The 22,093-nt window shown below is 36.7% G+C and overlaps 2 protein-coding genes across 2 annotated transcripts; one reads left to right on the top strand and one right to left on the bottom strand.

Annotated features, from left to right (window-relative positions):
• Positions 1 to 123: 123 nt before the first annotated feature.
• On the bottom strand, positions 124 to 3,046 carry LOC113070208 (CDGSH iron-sulfur domain-containing protein 2-like). The gene is made up of 3 exons (XM_026243464.1): positions 2,816 to 3,046; positions 2,014 to 2,228; positions 124 to 1,574 (listed from the first exon to the last, which is right to left on the bottom strand). Exons 1-3 carry the CDS (start codon positions 2,916 to 2,918, stop codon positions 1,485 to 1,487), a joined length of 408 nt encoding a protein of 135 aa, XP_026099249.1. The 5' UTR covers positions 2,919 to 3,046; the 3' UTR covers positions 124 to 1,484.
• A 400-nt stretch (positions 3,047 to 3,446) lies between these two features.
• LOC113069938 (succinate--CoA ligase [ADP/GDP-forming] subunit alpha, mitochondrial) lies at positions 3,447 to 20,861 on the top strand. Its single transcript, XM_026243117.1, has 9 exons — positions 3,447 to 3,587; positions 5,011 to 5,111; positions 7,966 to 8,082; positions 8,346 to 8,558; positions 9,366 to 9,423; positions 10,384 to 10,467; positions 10,569 to 10,720; positions 17,659 to 17,847; positions 20,533 to 20,861. The coding sequence occupies exons 1-9, from the start codon at positions 3,554 to 3,556 to the stop codon at positions 20,557 to 20,559; spliced, it is 975 nt and encodes a 324-aa protein (XP_026098902.1). The 5' UTR covers positions 3,447 to 3,553; the 3' UTR covers positions 20,560 to 20,861.
• The last annotated feature ends 1,232 nt before the right edge of the window (positions 20,862 to 22,093 follow it).

Genomic DNA, 22,093 nt, shown 5'->3' with positions numbered 1-22,093 from the left:
CAGATGCAAAGAGGCAGCACTGTTACTTTCTGAGAAGACATTTCAAGCATCGTGTGGTAGAGTTACACCATTGTGGTTAAGAAAAAGTACACAAAAGAAACAGAAACTTGGAACAAACAAGCAGACTGTTAGCATGGCATCACATATCCGCCACTCACACTTATTTATTAAAACAGCAGATAATACGCAAAACAAAAACAGCATTTAGAGTTGAAAAAATCAGGGATGTAAAATAAGTTGGTTACCTTTTATTTTATAAAAGTCATTTGGCACATACCAGTTACCATACATACATGTAACTTTTATGAAAACACTTATGAACAGGAGCCATCAAATATGAAACGTGGCACAAAAAAAAAAAAAAAAAAAAAACGAAACAAGGGATTGTCAAACTATTTTGAATAGCAATGAATGCACCTGTATTATGAATTGTAATTGTCGCAGCATGTTGGTTCAGCTGGAAGTAAAAAAAGAGGCCACATTTCTTTGTTACATTATGATAAATATTGTAATATATGAATAATGTATAACAAAAGCTCTGACCAAAGCTTTTGTTATAATCGAATGCAATGTGAAATGGCTACGTACGCAAACACTAGTCAAGTTTAGTATCCAGCACTTGGAAACTTTAAAATAATTTAGCAGGCATTATACAACTCTTGTCGGCTTAGGAATAATTCTGCATAAAATAGCAAATAAGTAAAAACAACAAAAACTAATCCCAATAAATGTACTTCACATTGAAAAGTTGAAAGAATTTGATTTTTCGTGTTGTCTCATAAAAACGTTTTATCACATGACAATTAAACAGGAAAAGTAAAAGGCAACGTAACGTTCAAACTGAATCTAGATACAGATTAAGAATAGAAAAGACACTCTTCATGGCCACAAAGACTGACTGTTCTTCCTCATGGCCAAGGTATATTGCACACAAAAATCTACTACATTTGCCAAGTATAAAAAAAGTAAACACACCAGAGCATTTTAACAAAAAGTAATCAATATAATAAATCGGTGACACTTTACAATAAGGTTCATTAGTTAACTTGATTTATCTACTTTAGTTAGCATGAACTAAGAATGAAGAATACTTCTACGGCATTTTATGATCTTAGTTGATGTTAAATCCAACATTTACTAACGCATTATTAAAATCAAATGTTGTGCTTGTTTACATTAGTTAATAAAGATTAACGAACAGAGAACAACTGTCTTTGTCAATGCAATAAATGTATTGTTCACTGTGAGTTCATGTTAGTTAATACATTACATGAACTAATGGAACCTTACTGTAAAGGATTTACCAATTAATCTCTCAGATCAACCACGATTTCTTGAGGATTAAAGTCTAAATTGCGAGCTCTATGCGTATCGATACCACAATCAAAAGTTGGAAATAGTTTTGGGTAAGTACAACAAACTAAATTACAGCAGGTCTTTTCAGTGGAGAAAATATGTTTTTAATATGGGCCAAAGCAGGAGGGCTACAGAGTTTTCTTCTTGAGAATAAGTGGACCAACGTTGTCTCCTGTCAGTTCGTTATGCTTTATGTGCGATTTATCGCAAACGGGAAACTGCAAGATAAGAAAGAACAAATTTAGCGCTGATAGAGAGAGTAGTTCTTAGGCACCCTGAGGCTTTTGACAAAAATGACACTTAGATATAGGAAGTAGAAAAAAAAAATAATAATAAATTCCCCCCTTGTTTCTAACATGTACGTTATTGGTTTCACTAGGAAAACATATATTTTCTTATAATACTTTTTTCCCTCTTTGATCTAAATATAATGTTCTTATTTTTTTGGTGCCAATAAGTCCCAATTCATCATGATTTTCTGTAAAGCTGCTCAAAACACTGTATTGTGAAAAGCGCTATACATAATTTGACTTGACTTTGGTCCTGTTATAGTATATGTTCATAGTACATTGATCTGCTTTACAGTTTCTCATGATATGACCCATTTAAATTCATTTTAAATCTACAAAAATATATTCTCTGTATTTTTCCTCCTACCGTTTTAGATCGCCAGCATCGGCAGTAGCAAACATTTGGAGTCCTCAGGTCCTCTATGTCGATCTCATTCACCACTTTAGGGTTTTCTTTTTGGATCTTCAGATTTATTAGACTGTCTCTTTGCTTTTGCTTTTTAGGTAGGAAGGGCCGGATGGTCAGATAACCCAACAGAGCCAATATCCCCAATAAGGGTAGGAGCCGCAACCACTCTGAAACTGAGACACGATCAAGAGTCATCATAGAGTTTAGATTGGACACTGAATTATCACAATGAATCTTCACAATCCACTCAGTGAGGGATCATCTACTCACTGTGATAAGTGTCAGATGAAGTAATATCCGATGATCAACACACTAACAGTACTTACAGACATGTGCCTTAGTGATAATTAACCTGTCATGAACTACTGATGGTGGGTTAATTTAGGTGTCTATACAGACTACTTTAACACATTTACAGATGCAAACAGTTCTGCGTTTATTGTGCCATCTTTTCTAATACTATCATAAAGAAAAGCATGCTGTCAGATGCTCTGCGTATTTTGTTCTTCACATCTTCTTAGACATAAACTCACTGGTGTGGATATTTTGTATTTCAAAGTAGAACCACTTGTGCAATGCATCTTTAGTGTCTTCTCAAGAATTTGCATGTTAGATGGAATATCATTAAAACTTGCATTTCCCCCCTCCAACCAGTTAATTAGCGTTTAACAGACGGAAAACCGAGACAATTACATCGCTCTTTGTATGCAGGCATACTTTCCACCTACGCTTTTGGCATACTGTATGCTGAAACACATACCTGTGAGACTCGCAAAGCCGCCGATTGTATCTGGAATGGGTAGTTTCTTGAGGTAGGTTGGAAGTTGCGTTTTGATCATCTTGGAGATAGTTTCTAACACCATCTTGAATGACTTTCAGCGCTTCTAATTGAGAGACACAGCAGGATATTTCCTGGGACATTCTACGTCACTTGCGTAATCGGTCGGTCGACGAAGTGGGGCTCCTCAAGGCTGGAAGAATATACGTAGCTGTGACCGTGAATAAGCGTAAGTGCTCGACGCACAGTGAAAGCGTCAACCAATCAGCATCTGCAGAGTTGGTTGCGCCCGATTGGTTGCTTTCACCGCTCTACTTACTTTTAGTTTTAATGACCCTTGAACGGAAAAAGAGTCTGGACAATAACAAAATAATATTTTATAAGCAATGATGTTAGTTATATTATATTATATTATATTATATTATATTATATTATATTATATTATATTATATTATATTATATTATATTATATTAGTCAAGCCAGTCATGCAAGAACAACATTCTCCAGCTTCCTTGCGCTTTTTTTTATAGATTATTTTAAAACAAATTTATTTCAAAAGTCACATTAATGCTATGATGTGTTTAGATATTATTTACGCTCCATGAAGGCGTTTGTTTATCTTCAGGCATCTAGCAGTACTACTATGTGCGCTGACGTTTGGGTCCATGTGTCTCCGGTGGTGCTGTCTATGCTCCGGTGTCATTGGTGAATGACCGAAGATGTCTCATTGCAGGTTGTTTGCCCGGTTGCTCTGTAAGTAAAACTGACGTGACTGTGGTTACATTTGAAACACATCGCTGTCTTTGTTTTAACATTACTCCGTCAGCTTCTGTACTCGAGAGAGTAATTTATCTCTTATTATTTTCATTAAACACACACAGTTAGCTAATGCTAATGCTAATGCAGCTGTGGCGGTGTTCTCAGTACAAGTGTAACATATTTAACAGTGAACTTCTGAAACGTGACCTTTACTGGTAAATATGCTTAATTTCAAACTCATCGCCATGTTCACTTATAATAAATAATTTAAAAGATCAGTGTTCCATGAACTTGAAAAGTTGCAGACTGACAGCAGTATCTTTTGATGTAACTTAAGTGCTTATTCATTTGTTGGAAATTAAAGAGTCTATGTCTTTGCTACAGTTATGATCGATATTTACTCTTATCCCGACAGTGTTCTTTATAATTCGCATGTTGAGGGGTATTAATGCATGACGACTAGTGTGACAAGCTTTGTGATTGCTATAATGTTAATGTTTTTTATTGCTATTACTGTAATCTCTGTGAGTATTGCAATATTTTAAACATTTGGTTCTCTGTTAACTCTTCCAGTCTTGCACAATTGAAGTGTCTGTCAATAAGGGAATTTTCACTCACAGAAGTTGACTGACTTCTCTCTCTCAGATACACTGCATACTATACCTTTTTAGAACCAGCCATACACTTAATGAAATTACATTTATTACATTGCATTTATTTTACATCTTTAGGTGTTCACACAAAATAGCTTTGCTATTGAGTACAGTAGATAAGCAACTGATTGTCTTAGTTGTTTAAAGTGAACTTTAACCTAGAGAAATGTGCATGGACCATCTAATCTAAATGTGGTCAATAGGCTGTTTCTTTGAAGTCATATTCTCTGCTTTCTCTTCTATTGTATCATTCAGGAGCTAAGTCTTCGCTGATCACTTATAAACATATTGGACTTTATAGTGCAGCTTGGTGCTTTTCAGCCGATGTTGTGTGGTTGACCCCGTCTTATATCCAAACTATTTGAGGTCATAACCTCTGGACATCAGACCCTGTTGGGAACATGTAGAGTAATGTGAAAAAAACTTCTTAGGCCTACACCAAGTTTACTAATGTAGCTGCCAAGCTGACTTCAAAAGCATGGAGTCCTGCAGACTTAATTTTGTTGTTACCCTACAGGTCAAACATTTGGATTTAGCAAGACAGATTCATAAATAAACTGCAAGCAGCTGGACACAAATATAATGAAGAGGGATATAAAATCCAAGATTTATAGAACGTTATAGATTTAACCGCAACATTTGGTCATGCAGCCTTCATTAAGAATAATAATAATAATAAAATCATCTTAAATCGTCAATAAACTTTTAGACATATTTTCTGATTCTTGGGTCTTATTCCACTGCTGTTGTGTTTGTATTGGCAGTGCAGCAGGCTGGAGTGAGACACTGTTACACTGGCAACAGGAAGAACCTTTACATCAACAAGAACACTAAAGTCATCTGTCAGGGCTTCACAGGAAAACAGGTGTGTAGCCACAGTCTGCGTTCACCACAGTGCCCTACATTTCAGCCCATATCAAAAGGTCTGGATTTACCTCTTTTTCATTTGGTTACTAATTGGATGCAGTCTCGCTGGTGGTGGCATGCAACAACAGTGAATCTCACTGTATTTAAACTTGATCAGCTGCTCACCATAACAGACCATTATTGGTTACAAGTAGTGATGCGCTGAAATTTTGGCAGCCAAAAATATAATAATATAATCAGCCGGAAATACATTTTCTGTTTCGGTCAACAGTTTTGAAAGGCAAAAGTCATTGTCCGAAATTGTGGCTTCTCCAATGGTGTGTTTTGAGTGTGTCAGTGTCTGTTTCTTACACACAACATGGTTAAATGACACATGACAGGTAAACATGAAAAAAACAGCTGTGTGAATGGTAGTACTGGATTAGCAATATTGCATTTCACACGAAATGCAGATAAATATGATGTAATGATGTTATATATATATATATATATATATATATATATATAAAATTAGGAAATAAGACCATTTATATGACATGACTTATACAATTTGATATGACTACTTTAAAGCATACTGTTATAGATGAGTTGAGTTTTATATGTTTTACAATCTTTTCTAGATGAGGATTGTTTCTAGATAGTTCTTGATGTCTGCCCCTAGGCCCTTTATGCTAACATTGCTGGCTCCAGTATCCAGTACCCTTGCTTTTCTTACCCCTGTGATTTATGTCCTGTCTCTCATTGCATTTTTCGTGCTCTCCTTCACCCTCTTTCAAACGACCCTTTACTGTAATAAAGGGTTATTAGATTAAGTTTTAATGAACACTCATTATAATTAGAAGGGGATGAGGAATGACTACAGTGTCATTGCGGCATATTAACTTTGCTGTTTGGCTACATAAGCAAACCATACCTCAAATTAATCGCCACGCAGTTATAAAAGGCAGCATGCAGGAAAAATGGCAAAGTTAGCACAGCACTTCAGTGTTAATGAAAGCATGAGAACAAATGATGGTAGAAAAGTTGGCAAGAAGACAGGCTGAGGGGAAATAGATCGGAAACGTGCCAGATTTCTAATTCGTTCTAATTATATGTGTTACATTACAGTGTAGATATTGTCTGGTGCTGGTGACCCTTGCCTTTGGACTTTGCGATGTTTCAAAATAATTTGTAATAATTAACATGGATGAAGTGGGAAATGAAGGTTAAAGTTCATAATGTACAATTTCCACTGACTGTTCATATCCCTAATCATAGAAAAATAGTAATTTTCATTTTCATTGATTTTAAAGTACATCACATAATGAAATTGCATTCAAGTCCGTTTCCAGCAACTTTTTTTTTTCTCTCTCTGCAGCAACTCAGAGCAATTTTCATACTCTTTATACTTTTTTTTTCAATCTATAAGAATGATCAGCTTACACTACCAGTCAAAAGTTTTCGAACAGTAGGTTTTTTAAAGTTTTTTTAATTTATTTTTTTAAAGAATTGTTCTGTTCCCCACACCTGCATTTATTTGATCCAACGTACAGTAAAAACATACAGTAAAAACAGTTTTGAAATATTTTTACTATTTAAAATAACTACTTTTTTAAAAAAATGTAGTTTATTCCTGAGATCAAAACTGAATTTTCAGCATCATTACTGAATCATTCTAATATGTTAATTTGCTGATTATTTGTTTTTTTTCTTTCTCAGGATTCTTTGATAATTCTAAAGATCCAAAGATTAGCATTTATCTGAAATAAAAAGCTTTTGTAACATTATATGCTATTCCATTCAAAAGCTTTGATTTCTTTCTTTTCTTTTTTTTTTTTTTTTTTTGGAAAGAAATTCAAAAAATAAAATATTTATCAAGGATGCTCAAAATTGGATTGAACAAAAGTGATAAGACATTTCTAAGTTCTTCTGAACTTTCTATTCTTCAAAGAAACCTGAAAAAAAAATTCTACACCGCTGTTTTCAACGTAATAATTATTTTTGAGAAGCAAATCAGAATATAAGAATGATTTCTGAAGGATAATGTGACTGGAGTATGCTAAAAATATAGCTTTGAAATCACAGGAATAAATTACATTTTAAAAATATTTCCAAATATAAAACAGTTATTGAGATGATTATTTGACAATGATTTCACATTTATTGTTTGTATGAAGGCTAAATACAAAAAAAGCTGAACATTAACTTATTCGGGTTTTTTTTTCCCTAAAATATTATATGGTTTTAAATGAGGTGACAATAGACTTGGCAAATAAATTTTTCATAAGTTTGTATGCAAAGACATCTGTTGTGGGCATTCTTGGCAGTTTTTATGGAGCTTTTTTAATAGTGTTCATATCGATATCGGAATGATATCGTGTCGACCGAAATTAAGAAATCTATTGTGATATAAATTTTGGCCAAATCATCCAGCCCTACTTTATTAACAACTTCTTTCAGCATTACATCAGTTGTGGCAGGTTCACAAAACAATAAAAAGGTTATGCATTAATGGTTAAGCTCAATTTGAAAAAAATAATAAACTGGGACCTTGCTAAAAGTAAACTTCAACCATTCCTTCTAACACTAAGAATTTTAGAATAACAGATGCTTCACATAACCAGCAGTGGTTCAAGGTTTGGTGAACTTTCACACATTCCTTTGGTGTACAGGAATGATTGAACTGGCTAGGAAGTTTTCCGTTTCAATTACAGTAGGTTTTCATAGTACACCAAGCTCTTTCACTCAAAAGTAAGATTTGGTTCTTTATTATATGTCCCCTTTAATGTAAATAGAAGCTGTCATTGCTGAACATTGTCAAATTCTTCTTTGTCCTTGATTGAAAGATCTCTGTTTCCTCTTTCTGTCTCCAGGGCACGTTTCACAGTCAGCAGTCTCTGGACTATGGCTCTCAGTTAGTAGGAGGAGTGTCTCCAGGCAAGGGGGGCAAAACACACCTGGGTCTGCCTGTCTTCAACTCTGTGAAGGAGGTAATGGCGTGTGTGACTGCTGACAGGATCCTGCAAGCCACAGTTACTCTTAGGACAGCTGCTCTGATTCTCTGAGACTATTAGGGGAGTTATTTAGAGCAAGTGACACCAACAGTACCAGAAGTGTTAAAGGCCAGAGGCTCGCTTTGTTGTCTTTATCAGTTTAAACACTTTTGCATAAAGCCCAACTGAAATACCCCAAATTGGATTTTGACCCAATTTGTATTTTGGTTCCTATGCATGATTCTTGAATTGTTTTTTAGGCGAAGGATGGCACAGGGGCTGATGCCACCGTGATCTACGTGCCGCCTCCTTTCGCAGCAGCCGCCATCATCGAAGCCATTGATGCAGAGATACCACTGGCCGTCTGTATCACAGAGGGAATCCCTCAGCAGGACATGGTGCGGGTCAAACACAAGCTGCTCCGCCAGAGCAAGACCCGCCTCGTCGGCCCCAACTGTCCCGGTGTCATCAACGTAAGTGCTGCACTTGTGCGTTTGTACCGACACAGCTTTGTTTGTGGAAACCCAACTAGGGGATGTTTTGAAGAGTAGGATATTGATGAAGTTAGCAAAAATGTGGTTTTAATTCTAACACAAAAAAGCCACTCTTTGTCAACTGTCTCTCTCTCAAAATTAAATCACTGTTTTAAATCAATCCAGTATAAGGTCAACATGAAACTAAGTATGCATTTTACTTCTGTTATGTGTCAAAAGTGAAATGGCATATTCAACAGGAAATTTTATGGATTGTAAAAAGTGATGGCTATACACCACTTATACTATACCAATAAAAAGTTTATAGTCAGTAAGGTTTTTTTTTTCAATAAAGACACAGTTTGACGTTGGAAAAGGTTTCTGTTTCAAATAAATACTGTTCTTTCAAATGAATGCTGTTCTGCTGAACTTCCTTCTTGTTTTCAGGATTGATATTAATACTGTATGATTATTAAACACCAAATCAGAACATTAGAATGATTTCTGAAGGATCATGAGACGCTGAAGACAAAAACCAGTTTTGCCATCACAGTAATAATATATATATATATTAAAAAAATTTGAAGTGTAGTGCATTTGGATAAACATTTCTTTTTTTTTTTTTTTTTTTTTTTGTGCACCAACAAATTAAATTTGATCAGTCATGAATTCGTGTCGACTCTAAACCCTTTCTGCTTGTAACTTTAAGTTACTGTAGTAAAATGTATAATTTAAACTGAACTGAAATGTTTATTTTTATTTCTATTATTATTATTATTAATTTATTATTATTATTATTATTTGCAGCCTGGCGAGTGTAAAATTGGGATCATGCCTGGGCACATCCACAAGAAAGGAAGAATTGGTAAGAGCTCCACAGAACGACACCTTTCATTGTTATGACAAAGCAAACTCAGTCATCCTTCCCGAAGATTTATACAGTGCAGAGTATAAAATGCTGATCTAATATAACTTTAAGAGATCCTTGAAATCGTAGCGTACCTCATGTCTTCTCGTTCATAAAAGAATCATCAAAGCCAGAGCTAGAGGGTCTCAGTTTGAGATGGACACTTTTTAATACATTGGATTTGTTAGAGTTTTTCTCACCATGTCAGGGATGATGAGATGTCTCTGCTTGAACATGAACTCAGATGTAGACCGTAGCACAGTGTACAGACTGCTAAAAAGAGAGGGGTTCAGATCGCTTCTCATCAGTCATCTGTCAGGGAATTTTAAACTGCAGGGCTCAAGTCCATTTCAAGTCACTTCACTAGACAGATGGCACAGGTTTTTGAAGAGGTCTGAAGAATAGTACTCAGACTTGAACTCTGTGCTTGATTCTGTAATTAAAGTTGTGATTTCATGAGATGTCTGTCTGGAAAGGTTTCAGGCTTGGTTGGCCCCTTCCAATACTTTTCTCATTGAGTATAATTTGACATTATCAAAGTAAAAAAAATAAAAATAAATAATAATAACAAATAATCTATATTAATTAAAATTTTTAATGCATAAATACTGCCTGGTTGCCCCCTAATTGCACTGGAGTTAAAGGAACAGAAATGGCAGGAAAAGTGTATTATGTTGAAAAGTGCTAGAAATTTGGATTTTTGCCTTCTCTAAAATGGTCAAGACAGGAAATTATGATCTGCAGAACATATAATCAATGGAAGAAAGGTAGAGACTTGTACTTGTGTTGATGTATTAAATTTATGAATGTCTGATTAAAATGAGATTTTTAATTACATTATAAATTTGTTAATTAATCAAAAAATTAAGTACTCAAGTGTATACATTTAACTTGTTGGCCATCTTTTTTAAATTTCAGGCATTGTATCTAGATCAGGCACTCTTACGTATGAAGCCGTACATCAGACGACACAAGTGGGTCTGGGCCAGTCACTGTGTGTTGGTATGTGAAACATACATACATTAAATCAGTAATCTAATTATTATAAGTCTATAGAGTGTTAGGTACAGAAAGATCTTTGAACAATGTTTATTTTCTTTCAGGTATTGGTGGAGACCCTTTTAATGGCACTAACTTCATTGACTGCCTGGAGGTGTTCCTGCAGGACCCAAAAACTGAGGGCATCATTTTGATTGGAGAGATTGGAGGAGATGCAGAAGAGAATGCGGCAGAGTACCTGAAACAGCACAACTCTGTAAGCTGCTACTCATATGTTTACATCTAAAAAGAAAACTGCTTTTAAACGTAAAACTTAACCTTTTAACTACCTCACCCACCTAAGACAACGCAAACTGATTTGTCAATGTGCTTCCTCCACATTTTTTAATACAGCAAAATTATTATAATTTTCTTTTTTTAGCTGTATACAGTAGAGTTTGTCGTGTTACCAAAATTATTATTTCGATACCGATACCAAGTCAAAAATTGCGATTTCGATACTTTTTCTATACTTTTCCGGAAAAGGGAACATTACATTCTCAAATATCATTGCTGTGCTTTATTTTAAAACCGTGACAACACTCTAATCATATAACACACTAATAAATGAACATGTGTGAACTTGTGACGAGTCAGCTGCCTCCTCCTAATTATCATCGGCAACCCGTCCTAAATCGCTGCCCTTCACCAGGCTCCCGAGAGGAGGGGTGCTGGATGAGGGCTGGCGGCGTGTTAAGGGGCACAACTGATGGAAATGGAGCCTCATCACCGCCACTGTTGAAAAGCCCAACAGGCCTCCCCTCGGGAGACCGTCTCTTTCCCGTGCATGCACCCTGGTTTCCTCATGGGTCCAGGAAGGGTGCGTTGAGGGACTCCCGCGGCAATCAGAGACGTGAGCCACTGGACCCCCGGTCCGGACGGGAACCGTACCCATTTATACGGCTGCCGGGCCAGGATGCCAGGCCGTCGATCCCCTACAAGTGCCTTGGCCAGCGAGAAGGATGCCCCCTTTTTTTTTTTTTTTTCTCTTGATTCTGAAATTTGAAATTACTTCAATATTTGTGCTTGCACATGCAGCCATCTTGCTGCAGTGTTTGTCACATGCAACCTGCAGCTTCTTTGCTGCATGCTTGAGGAGAAAAAACACAGACGTCAATAGGGAGGCACTGAAAGCATGTGTTGCACACACCAACATGAAATATGTCTCCTAAAAATCTGCAATGTAGTCATTCTTTGAAGTATCGATACTAATAAATTTAGGAATCATGGAGTTTTTAATATCCGAGAATCGCGATACTTTTGAAGTATCGGTGCACAGTGCAACCATAGTATACAAGAACATTTAAAGCAGTCGTTCACCCAAAAATGTTGTTCCATACAAACACACATAATTTTCTTTCTTCAGTCATTCATAAAGGGTGATGTTAGCCATGATGGTCACAATGCTATTTTCTGTGCAGTTCCATATATTTTCAATAAATGTTGAAAAAATGTCACCATGTTGATGGTGGTGCGTCCACACGCAGCAGCTTCTCTCTCCTGTCAGAGCAGTGTTTTTTTGTTCTGTGAGTCACAGTGTTTTTGTACGTCATCATCACGTCTACCTGTCTTTAAGCATGCATACAGTCGTGAGTGTCTGCTCGATGTCGGCAGAACCAAATTTTTAGAGATAAACTCTGTGCACGAAGAAGAACTGTGGGATCTCGGTCTGCTCCGGAGGCTTACACCATCACCGACCCCCAGTACTGCAACTTGCCCACAGCAGAGGCGACACAAGCAGTGTGAGAGTAAGCAGGAGAGGGTTAACCGTGGCGGTATCCGGGCTAGGCTAACGGCTAACCCACACAAGCCAGGCTCTTCAAGTCTGTTTTGACCAAACTGCACAGAAGACTCCAGCTCCTACCAGCGACCAGGTGATGATGGTGTCCCAGCGTGAGGAGACAGTGTGAGGAGATCCCTCAGCAGGATCAATGCACAAAAGGTCCGTGTCCTGACAACATTCCTGGCTATGTACTGAAAGAACTCACTGATGTCTTCAGACATTTTCAGCATCTCAATAAGTCAGGTTAATGTCCCCACATGCTTCAAAGCTACCACCAACATTCCAGTCCCGAAGAAGCAGTCTCCATCCTGCTTCAATTACTACCGCCCAGTTGCATTTACTCATATTCTCATGAAGTGAGTCATGCACCATATGAAGTCTTCCCTCCCCACCTCCCTGGACCCCTTTCAGTTTGCATATCGGTCCAACTGCTTGACCGATGATGCGATCACAACTGCCGTCCACTCAGCACTCACACATCTAGAGTAAAAAGACTCATACGTCAGAATGCTGTTCATAGACTTCAGTTTAGCATTCAACACAATCATCCCTCAATAGCTGATTCACAAACTGGTCCAGTTGGGGCTCAACACTTTGGCTGTGCAGCTGGCTGTTGGACTTTCTGACTGGAAGACCTCATGTAGTACGGGTCGGCAGTAAAACTTCCAGCACCATCACACTGAACACTAGGGTCCCCCAAGGATGTGTGCTGAGCCCCCTTCTTTTCGCTCTGCTGACACATGACTGTTAAGAGTAACACAGTTTCAATTCTCTCTGTATGTGCTGTACATGTGGAAAAATTGACAATAAAGCTGACTTGACTTGTATGTTCTGTCATGCTCCAAAATGATAAACACAATAAATGTATCATAAAAGTCTTTTAAAGTCTGAACAATTTTGTGTGAGAACCAGGAAAATGTAACTCATTATTCACTGAAAAACATCTCCACGGTACTGCAGTTAAAATATGTTTTTTCAAATAAGTATGTTCAAATTTAGTATGTTATGATCTTTTATGAAAATGAGAACTGATGAAGTTTGGCATTAATGACATCAAATGTGCCATATTTAAACACATGTAGATGAGATTTGATATCTCTGTCTCTTGGTTACACGCATTTATTGTTCTAAAGGCTTTCAATATGCATAGACTTGCACAAGTCATATGCATATTTTATACAGGTTTGAACCCATTGGTGTCTTTAGGATCTTCTACAGACACCCCCACTCAAAGAATCACTGTTATTCATTCATGAATCGCTTAGTTTTTCTTCTTAGCCCTTGGTAAATGGACATGGACATTTATTTTTCTTCATCTGGATATCAGCATTTTCGTCCAACAAACAGGATCCCCTTTCCTTGCTAGCAGGAGCTACTCACCCCTGGAGCTCACATTGTTTCTGTGAATGAGAAAACAGCCTCTAGCTGCTGTTTGATCTGTTTTGGCTGTGAATGAAAGTCTATAGAGCTGAAATCCAGCCTGGCTGGTCCAAACATCTCAAAGACCTCCTCCACATTCTAAAAGCACCTCGGTTTGTGTCATCATTAAGCATGGCATATTTATTCCTCCAGTCTGAGATTCATGGAGAGCTGATGCACTAACTAGTGTCTTGTATTGGGATAATTTTCTGTCTGTGATTTATAAAAAACAAAAACAAAACAAGCATTGGCACAATGAGTACTAATGGAACAGTTTCAGCAGTTCTGATTGTGGCAAAGTAATGCATGAATGTCCATTTTCTCAAGAGGACTGATTCAGTCTGAGAGCGTGATAGCGTTGAGGCACAGTAACCACAGAAAATCAAGCAAATCGCTCCGAATATGTTAAGAACATGAACAAGTGCCTCATTTTGAAGTGAGTGCTTGGAGGTTCAAAGAAACTCTTCTCCAATCTGTGAATCAGACCATACTAAGGAGCTCATTTTTATTGTGGCCACATTTGAACTGAACCAAAATAGCAAAACCTGCAATTTTCTATGTTTCACAGTTGCAGAAGCCGTTAAGCACTGTTGTGTGGAGATAAGGGAGTGTGTAACATTTTGAGCACACATTAGGACTGTAAAACTTACTTCTTTTCCTGCCTCTTAGTTAAATTGGAGAATTGATTTGGTGGAAACTATTCCTTAAAGACTAGTTGCAAGTTGTGTGAAATCACTTCTTTCAGGTGAACTTTTCTCATTTCCTCAACAAGGTAGTTTTTTAAGTGAATGCACCAAAGATGGCCTTGGCTATGAATAATGGAGATCAATACATGGTCATGGGACATTTTGTAGATTGAGCCTTGGGAAAAATATTTGGCGGTTATGGCATTTTCCTTCTTTGCCGCTGTTAACAAGACCTGTATTGATCAGACTGTTAAATGCATGCCGGTCTCATTAAGAAATACGGGCAGGGATGATACATCAGGTTCCAGGCGGTAATGGAAGTGGCGATCCATACAGGAGCTTGTAAACTATTAGCTCTAGAAAAAGTCATGTTTTATGTTGCTGTATGAACCATTTTAGACTGGCCTAGGAAGAAATGTCTGTTTTTCTTTTTGGAATAATAGTTGTGACAAAGGGCTCATGGTCCAATCCCATAACTTCACAGCACATTTATACAGCCTGTTGGATCCATATCTGGTGCTAGCTGTAGTGGCATTGTGCAAATAATGGTGCGAGCAAGTTATCAACTTTCAACATGCATACACCAGTAAGATCTTGTCAGAATTGCCAAGGCAAACTGCAAAATTGCTTTTCAGCCAAATTAGCATATTGATATGAATATTCCTCTCAAGTGCTTGTCAGCTTCACGCTTGTTTTTGCTTATTGGTCACATTTGTCACCTAGGGAAAGTTGCCCATTAATATCCACTTGCAGTCCACGGTCACTACGGCACTATTGGTAGCTGCTGAATGATCAAGAGGAAGCTTTCCAACTGTTAACATGGAGACCCAATAGATTGTGTTCTCCGCAAACGTCTGTTGCAAACCTGTCAACTATTTTTCTGGTGTTTGTACTGCCAAAATAAATTACATTTATACACTTTAAAAGGAATATTTTACTCAAAAACGACAATTTTGTGCTGTTATGTTTTACTCTAGAATTTACTCAGAATTTTCACACATAATTTCACATCAGCATTTGAATTTTTGGGTTAACTGTTACCTTTTTTGACTCATGTAATTGCTAAATGAGCTAAAATAGGGTTGACTGGAGAGTGTCATTCAGCCAAAAAAAGGGAGCAGTAAATTAATGGATGGCGTTCCACTCCAACACTGTCTCAAGGATTTGTGCATGAGCAAAATATAATTACCTCCGTTCATTATCGTAATCTTCTCAGATTAGGCTTTAGTCTGCAGTCGCCTGCGCTAGCATGAACACTTTGAGCTTTGAACCAAAGACGGCTCCTGTAGAGCATCATAATGTTAGCGGGTAGTTGAAGCTTGTCAAGTATTAAGTCAGACTGTCTTTGACTGGCAGTCACATTCATTTCATCTCCTCCACCAGCTGGCATTCCCATTTAAAGTTTTTAGTGAAATCAAAAATTTTCAGTGAAGTTTACAAACCTACTCTCATGTGAGATGCTAATGAGCACATCTGAATTAGTGCTGGCTCCATTTACGCCTGAGGAAGTCTATAATACCAGAGAAATCTATCTATTAGCATTGATTTTGATGGCAATAGCTGGTAGGAACCCCCAAAGGTATGCAACTTAAAATATCTACTATACTAACATATTCGTACGATGTTAAAAGTTTGTTCGGGGAAAAAAAATCTGAATGCAATTTTTTTTTTGAGTGACTGTCAATGGAGAAAGTTGATTTTAGCCCCCCAAATGATGGGGCTGGCTCATGCTAACAAGCCAACCCTTGACTTTTTGTTTCAGCCTCATCAGAATTCAAAGGTACACACAGTAGCTTCAGCCTCATTTGCGATTATGACAACCCACATCCCGCTCAGGAATTACGATGTCATTCATGAGGACAGAATATAGTGGGAATGAGGGGAAAAACGGACCTGAGCATGATGGTCCATGAGATGATCAATGACAGTTAATTGGCTTGGACATGACAAATTGCATTCCATGAAAGTGAGATTGTATTAAATGACATACTCGAGCCACTGTCTGCCCATCTGCTTACTCCCACACAAGCTATTATATGCCTGCCTACCTTTTAATGCCAATTTTGAACAGTATGCACCGTCTAAAAGCCCCTGCACTTATTTTTACCTCTTATTTACAAGTCTGTGAGCTGCAGTTTGAGGAAATACAAATATTATTCTTGTAGGCCTTACTTAGGACCCCCGTGACTATGCTTATTTTTATGGAGACACATAATGCATGGATCAAACAAAAACAAAAGATTTTAACCTGTTAAATGTCACCCCGTCCCGTATACGGGACACCTACGTTGACTATACTATATTACAATCAAATTTAATCTAATCTTGACAAACTATATATCGTTGGAAAGGTCTAAGACTCCCAAATATATATTATACCAATATTTTTTGTTAAAAATTATGTAGGAAAAGTAATAGATGAATTTATGACAAGAGTGCACCCTCAGAAATCTACATTACAAAAGGAGCTTTGACCTTTGTTTAAAAAAAATACTTCCTCGTTGCCTTTTTCTCTATCACTTTTTAGAAATCATCAGAAGCTATATATCACTTGAAAACATAAAATCTCAAAATTCATCCTTTAAAACCCATATTAAAATCAGACATTGCATTACCATGTAAATGGCACATCAAAATCATGTTACAAAATGTTTTCAGTCATGAATTATAAAAATTTAGGTTTGTATCATGCACATTCAAGTCTATCTTCAGAAACGTGAGTGACAGTTAACAGGTTAACTTTATAAACACACCGTACATAAACCGCACATACCATACAGAAGTTTGGGGTCAAAAAGATACATTTTTTAAAATTATTTTGAAAGAAGTATTTCAGGGGAACGCAAGGTTTTGTGAGTGAACGCAAAGTATCTCAGGAATCCATACGTTTTGCGAACAAATGTAAAGATTTCTCAGGGGAACTCAAAAAGTAGTAAAAGCAAAAGAACTGAAATATTAGTTGTTGTTTTTTTTCTGCCATCACCGTGTCCCTTTAGGGTCTCCATAGAAAATAGTTGTGCTGCTTAATATGTATGTGCAACATCTTTTTACAAGATCCTTTGAATGTAGAGTTCACAAACAATCGAAATAGAAGCATTTTGTAACATTAATGGCATTACTGTCACTTCACTATCATTGTCACTTGTCAAAGTTGTCACTTGTCACATTGTCGATGCATCCTAGCTGAGTGTAAGTATTAATTTTGTTCAAGACAAAAAAGTGTGTGTGCATTTTAAAGTCCTTGTGTCATTGTTTTTTACTCTTTAGGGTGCCAATGCTAAACCTGTGGTATCATTCATTGCCGGTTTGACGGCCCCTCCTGGAAGGAGGATGGGGCACGCAGGAGCCATCATTGCCGGAGGCAAAGGGGGTGCCAAAGAGAAGATCGGCGCCCTGCAGTCAGCTGGAGTCGTCATCAGCATGTCTCCGGCTCAGCTGGGCAGCACCATGTACAAGGTGAGACCGTTTTTTCTCAGTGTGAGTTGTAACCACAGAGATGGCACCTTGTGTTTTACCTCACTAAATGCTCAATGCTTTTCATTCTGCAAACTCAAACATGCTTAGAGCAGGCATTTAAAGAAATTCTTTTTAGTAAAAAAAAAAAAAAAAACAATAAATTTGTCTTCTCTTTTGTTTAAAATGTATTTTAACAAGTCACACCGTGATGTCAGTTTGCTGATAACTCTTTTATAGTACATTTATTGGTTTAGAAGGCTTTAACGGCTCTGAAAAATTCAGTTTTCTGTGGGCCAAACCAGTGACTAATATAAAGGGCCCCCTTAGACAATCACAGCAGTTTTTACCGTAAGATATTCAATAGAAAGCTACACTGCAAAAGAGGAAATGAACAAAGCTCCATTTATATTGGTGAGTTCGCAGCTCTGCCTCTTTATCTCAATGTATCACAGCCAGGAGTTTTAACAAGATGTATAAAAAGTGAAAGGGTGTATTACACTCATTCATCATTTTAGCCTTTCATTATCAGCGCTAGCAAACGCTCCTTCCTCTCCATCAATACCATTTTCTCTCCTCTTCCACCACACCACTGGATTCTAATTTGTAATCATTGGAAGTAATGATGAAAAACACTCTGGCTGGTTGTTAATTTTGCAGCCCATTGTGTTCATACATCTGTGTTTATCTCATTGGTCGATTTAATAATGACGGCACATACACACGCCTCAGAGTCGATTGTGTGCTTCCCCACTTTTCCTCCATGTTAACACTCACACATATACGGCAACTCACTCATGGCGTACCTGCCCCAGTCCCAACCTGATTATTAACCCGTTATCTCCCAGTATTCCTTGGATGATGTAGCCAAAAACATTTAGAAGCTTTTTCCATTCTATTGTCTATTTTTTTTAATATTTGTGCTGCAACTTTTAGATAGAACAACCGATAGATCAATTTTCCTTAAATATATTAATTCTTTTAGTCAGCAAGGACACATTTAAATTGCTCAAAAGTAACCCTAATGACATCTTTTTTTTTTTTTTACTTGGGAAAAACTAATCCTGAAAACAAATACACTTTTGTTCTTTTTCCCCCTCTTTTTACTAATGATGTAACCACAGCAAATAATTTCTTGTTACCTGCAGTTTCCTGCAATCCAGATTACTTCAGTCTGCAGCAGAGAAGGCATTGCTTGACCATTAGATGGCAATAGAGCTTCAAGTATTTTTACAGTGCATCTTCATATTTTGAAACATGATATTTGCATAAGGGAATTCTCTGCGAAATGCGCCATTCCGTCTCCCTTAGTTGAGGAAAAATGCATTTTCAAAAGCACAATTGATCACCCTGTAGATGTAAGCCTTTGTAAATTAACTATGTAAATAGCTATTCCTGACTGGAACAATCTACATTTGTCTTTGTATCATACAGTGCATTTCTCACAGCTTTATATTTACCCACAGCTTTTTCTTTGCAATTAACCTTAATACAGCCTCAGATCCTGAGATTCACAGAGCCATCTTTTGTTTAATGCAGAGGACTTTCTAGCTGTCGGAACGTACACATTTAAAAAAAATCAAATATGTATACTTAAATACATGTATATTGAATATATAGATTCCTATTAGACTATTGGTGACACCAAGCTGAAACAAAGAATTTTGAGCAGACTAACCATTGAAAAAACGACAGACACACACACACACACACACACACACACTGAAAGATTTTGTGCAACAGACAAGGCTGCATGTTCTTCTAAGATATCAAAACATCTGCGACAAATACTGTACAAACCACATTTCCAAAGAATGGTTTTCCAAGCTTGATTGAAAAGAAAAAAATCATTCTTGTTCAAAGGAAAAGATGTGTCTTACCCTGGCGTACAGTGGGTAACACAAAATATAAGCAACACCGAATAATTTTTACTCTTAATGATAATCATATGTTGTATTTCAAGGAATAATTTACCCCAAAATGAAAATTCTATCATCATTTAGAAGTTATTAATCTGCATGAGTTTGTTTCCTGTTTGGAACACAGAAGTTGTCTTTTTGTCCTGTTGTGTGTCTGATCCTCATCCTCTTTTAATTTAAGTCAAAGACCAGCATGGACATTCTTTTTGCATTCCATTGAAGACGTAAAATTAACCATTTTCGAACAAAATGAGGCTAAGAAAATGACTGCATTTTCATTTTTAATGTGAACTACCTTTCAAATCCATTTCATTTCACTCTTCTTGTTGTTTTAATAATCAGAGTAGTCTTTAATTTATAAAGTGCCTTTAAAAGAAGCTTCTGAATATGATTTACTTATTAAAACAACATTAATAATTCAAACAAAAAAGTACAATCAATAGGGAAAATACATTTAAAACAGCACATTAATTATTAATAATAAGAATAAAAGATAAGATTTTAAAATATCAATCGACCTTGCTTGACAAATGTAGCTTTTTTTGTTTCACTCCATTACCTTAGACTTAATTATCATTTGTATTGTATTTCAGCACTTTCAGCATAGTATACTCTTTATCAATATAGTAAATGTTAACAAATTGTGGCAGTAAACTTTGTTGACTTTCACAAACCAACTGTAAACAGACCCCTGCTATGGACGCAGTGAAGGCAGCCCCTGCTGTACATGTTTGTTTGACCCCTGTTTATTCTTCCCTGTTCTCTGCAGGAGTTTGAGAAGAGGAAGATGTTGTAACTTTTTAGAGGGAGTGTGAGAAACAAACTTAGGACCTTCATCCCTGCTGGAGCCCATCACCTTCCTCCAGGCTCAACAGTGCACACACTTTATGTTTTCAACGGAGTAAATATTCCATATTTGCATCAGAAGAAATAATAATAATAAAAAGTCAATCACAGCCTTTGTCTTAGAAGTGTAAGTCACAGGAACATATCCACCTTCTAATCCAGCCACTGCCGGAGCAATGTCAGTCATGTTGTTGCTTTATGTCGTAATGTTTTCTCTCCTTCTTAAACACAAAATATATCTCTTATGCTCTATCTTGTGGTAGTATTTCTTTTTACATTTAACATTATGATGCATTTGTTGACATTATGCTGCCATGTGTGAATTTTGAACTGGATTCTGAATGCTGAATGCTCTTCTGCCTTTGCACTGCAATTGAAAATCTTTGACATTCCTTTTCAGAGTTCACTTTGCAGTTCACTCTAGCTCAGCGCGAGCATATACAGTGTCACTTGAAAGTTTGTGAACCCCTTGCAGAATCTATGAAAATGTCAGTAAATTTAACAAAATAAGAGAGATCATAGAAAATGCATGCTATTTTTTATTTAGTACTGCCCTGAGTAAGATGTTTTTTTTTCATAAAATGTTAACATTTAGTCCACAAGAAGAAAAAAAAAAAAAATTGGCTGAAATTATTGAAATAGCCCCATTCAAAAGTTTGTGAACCCTTGGTTCTTAATACTTTGTGGTTCACTGAATGATCCTCAACTGTTTTTTGTTTTGTTATGGTTGTTCATGAGTCCCTTGTTTGTTCTGTACAGTTAAACTGGGCTCTTTTCTTCAGAAAAATCCTCCATATCCAGCAGAGTCTTCAGTTTTCGTATTTGAACCCTCTTTTATGTAAACAGCCATTGCAAAACAAAAAACAGTTGTACATCATCCAGGTAAACACACACAGTATTAAAAACCATTTTTTTATATTTTATTTTAATAATTTCAGCTATTTTATTTTTATTTTTATTTTTTTTTTGTCTTGTGGACTAAGTGTAAACATCTTTTATGGTAAATATCATAATATCTTAATGCTGGACATCCACAGCTTTTGTATCGCTCAGAAGCTAACACAAGATGGACTCTTTTTCGTGCGACAACTTTTACTGTGGCATGACGAAATTGAAGTGCTAAATGGACTGAATTACTGAAATCTAGTTTGCATTGAAAAGAGCAGAACTACATGTCACCTGTCCCAGGCTTTTAGCAAGGATTTTCATTTGCAGACAGGTTTATTAATTCTGGCATGCCTCACTGGAAGGTAAAATGTGTGTGGGAGGACTTTCTCCTTTCGCCCTGTAATTGCATCTCTCCTGCCTAATGACATGCATTCACATTTTATTCCGATAAAGAATGAAAATGCAAATTTATTCTCTTGCCAGGTGCATTTCAGAAGTGCTCAGAGTTGATGAATATTCTTAGTCGAAATCACATATTTATCAGCCTCAATTATGCAGAGTTGCTCAGGTTGTCTGTATCAGACAAATGTGCAACT

Source organism: Carassius auratus, chromosome 1, assembly GCF_003368295.1.
Source record: "Carassius auratus strain Wakin chromosome 1, ASM336829v1, whole genome shotgun sequence".
Taxonomy (NCBI): domain Eukaryota; kingdom Metazoa; phylum Chordata; class Actinopteri; order Cypriniformes; family Cyprinidae; genus Carassius; species Carassius auratus.
This window is presented reverse-complemented; position numbering and strand designations above follow the sequence as displayed.

Excerpts from the sequence above, each read along its gene's own strand:
- LOC113070208 (XM_026243464.1), bottom strand. The coding sequence starts at position 2,918 with ATGGTGTTAGAAACTATCTCCAAGATGATCAAAACGCAACTTCCAACC. Across the intron at positions 2,229-2,815 it reads CGGCTTTGCGAGTCTCACAG|TTTCAGAGTGGTTGCGGCTC; the intron begins GTATGTGTTTCA and ends ATCGTGTCTCAG. Across the intron at positions 1,575-2,013 it reads GATGCTGGCGATCTAAAACG|TTTCCCGTTTGCGATAAATC; the intron begins GTAGGAGGAAAA and ends CTTATCTTGCAG.
- LOC113069938 (XM_026243117.1), top strand. The coding sequence starts at position 3,554 with ATGTCTCATTGCAGGTTGTTTGCCCGGTTGCTCT. Across the intron at positions 3,588-5,010 it reads GTTGTTTGCCCGGTTGCTCT|TGCAGCAGGCTGGAGTGAGA; the intron begins GTAAGTAAAACT and ends TTGTATTGGCAG. Across the intron at positions 8,559-9,365 it reads ACTGTCCCGGTGTCATCAAC|CCTGGCGAGTGTAAAATTGG; the intron begins GTAAGTGCTGCA and ends TATTATTTGCAG.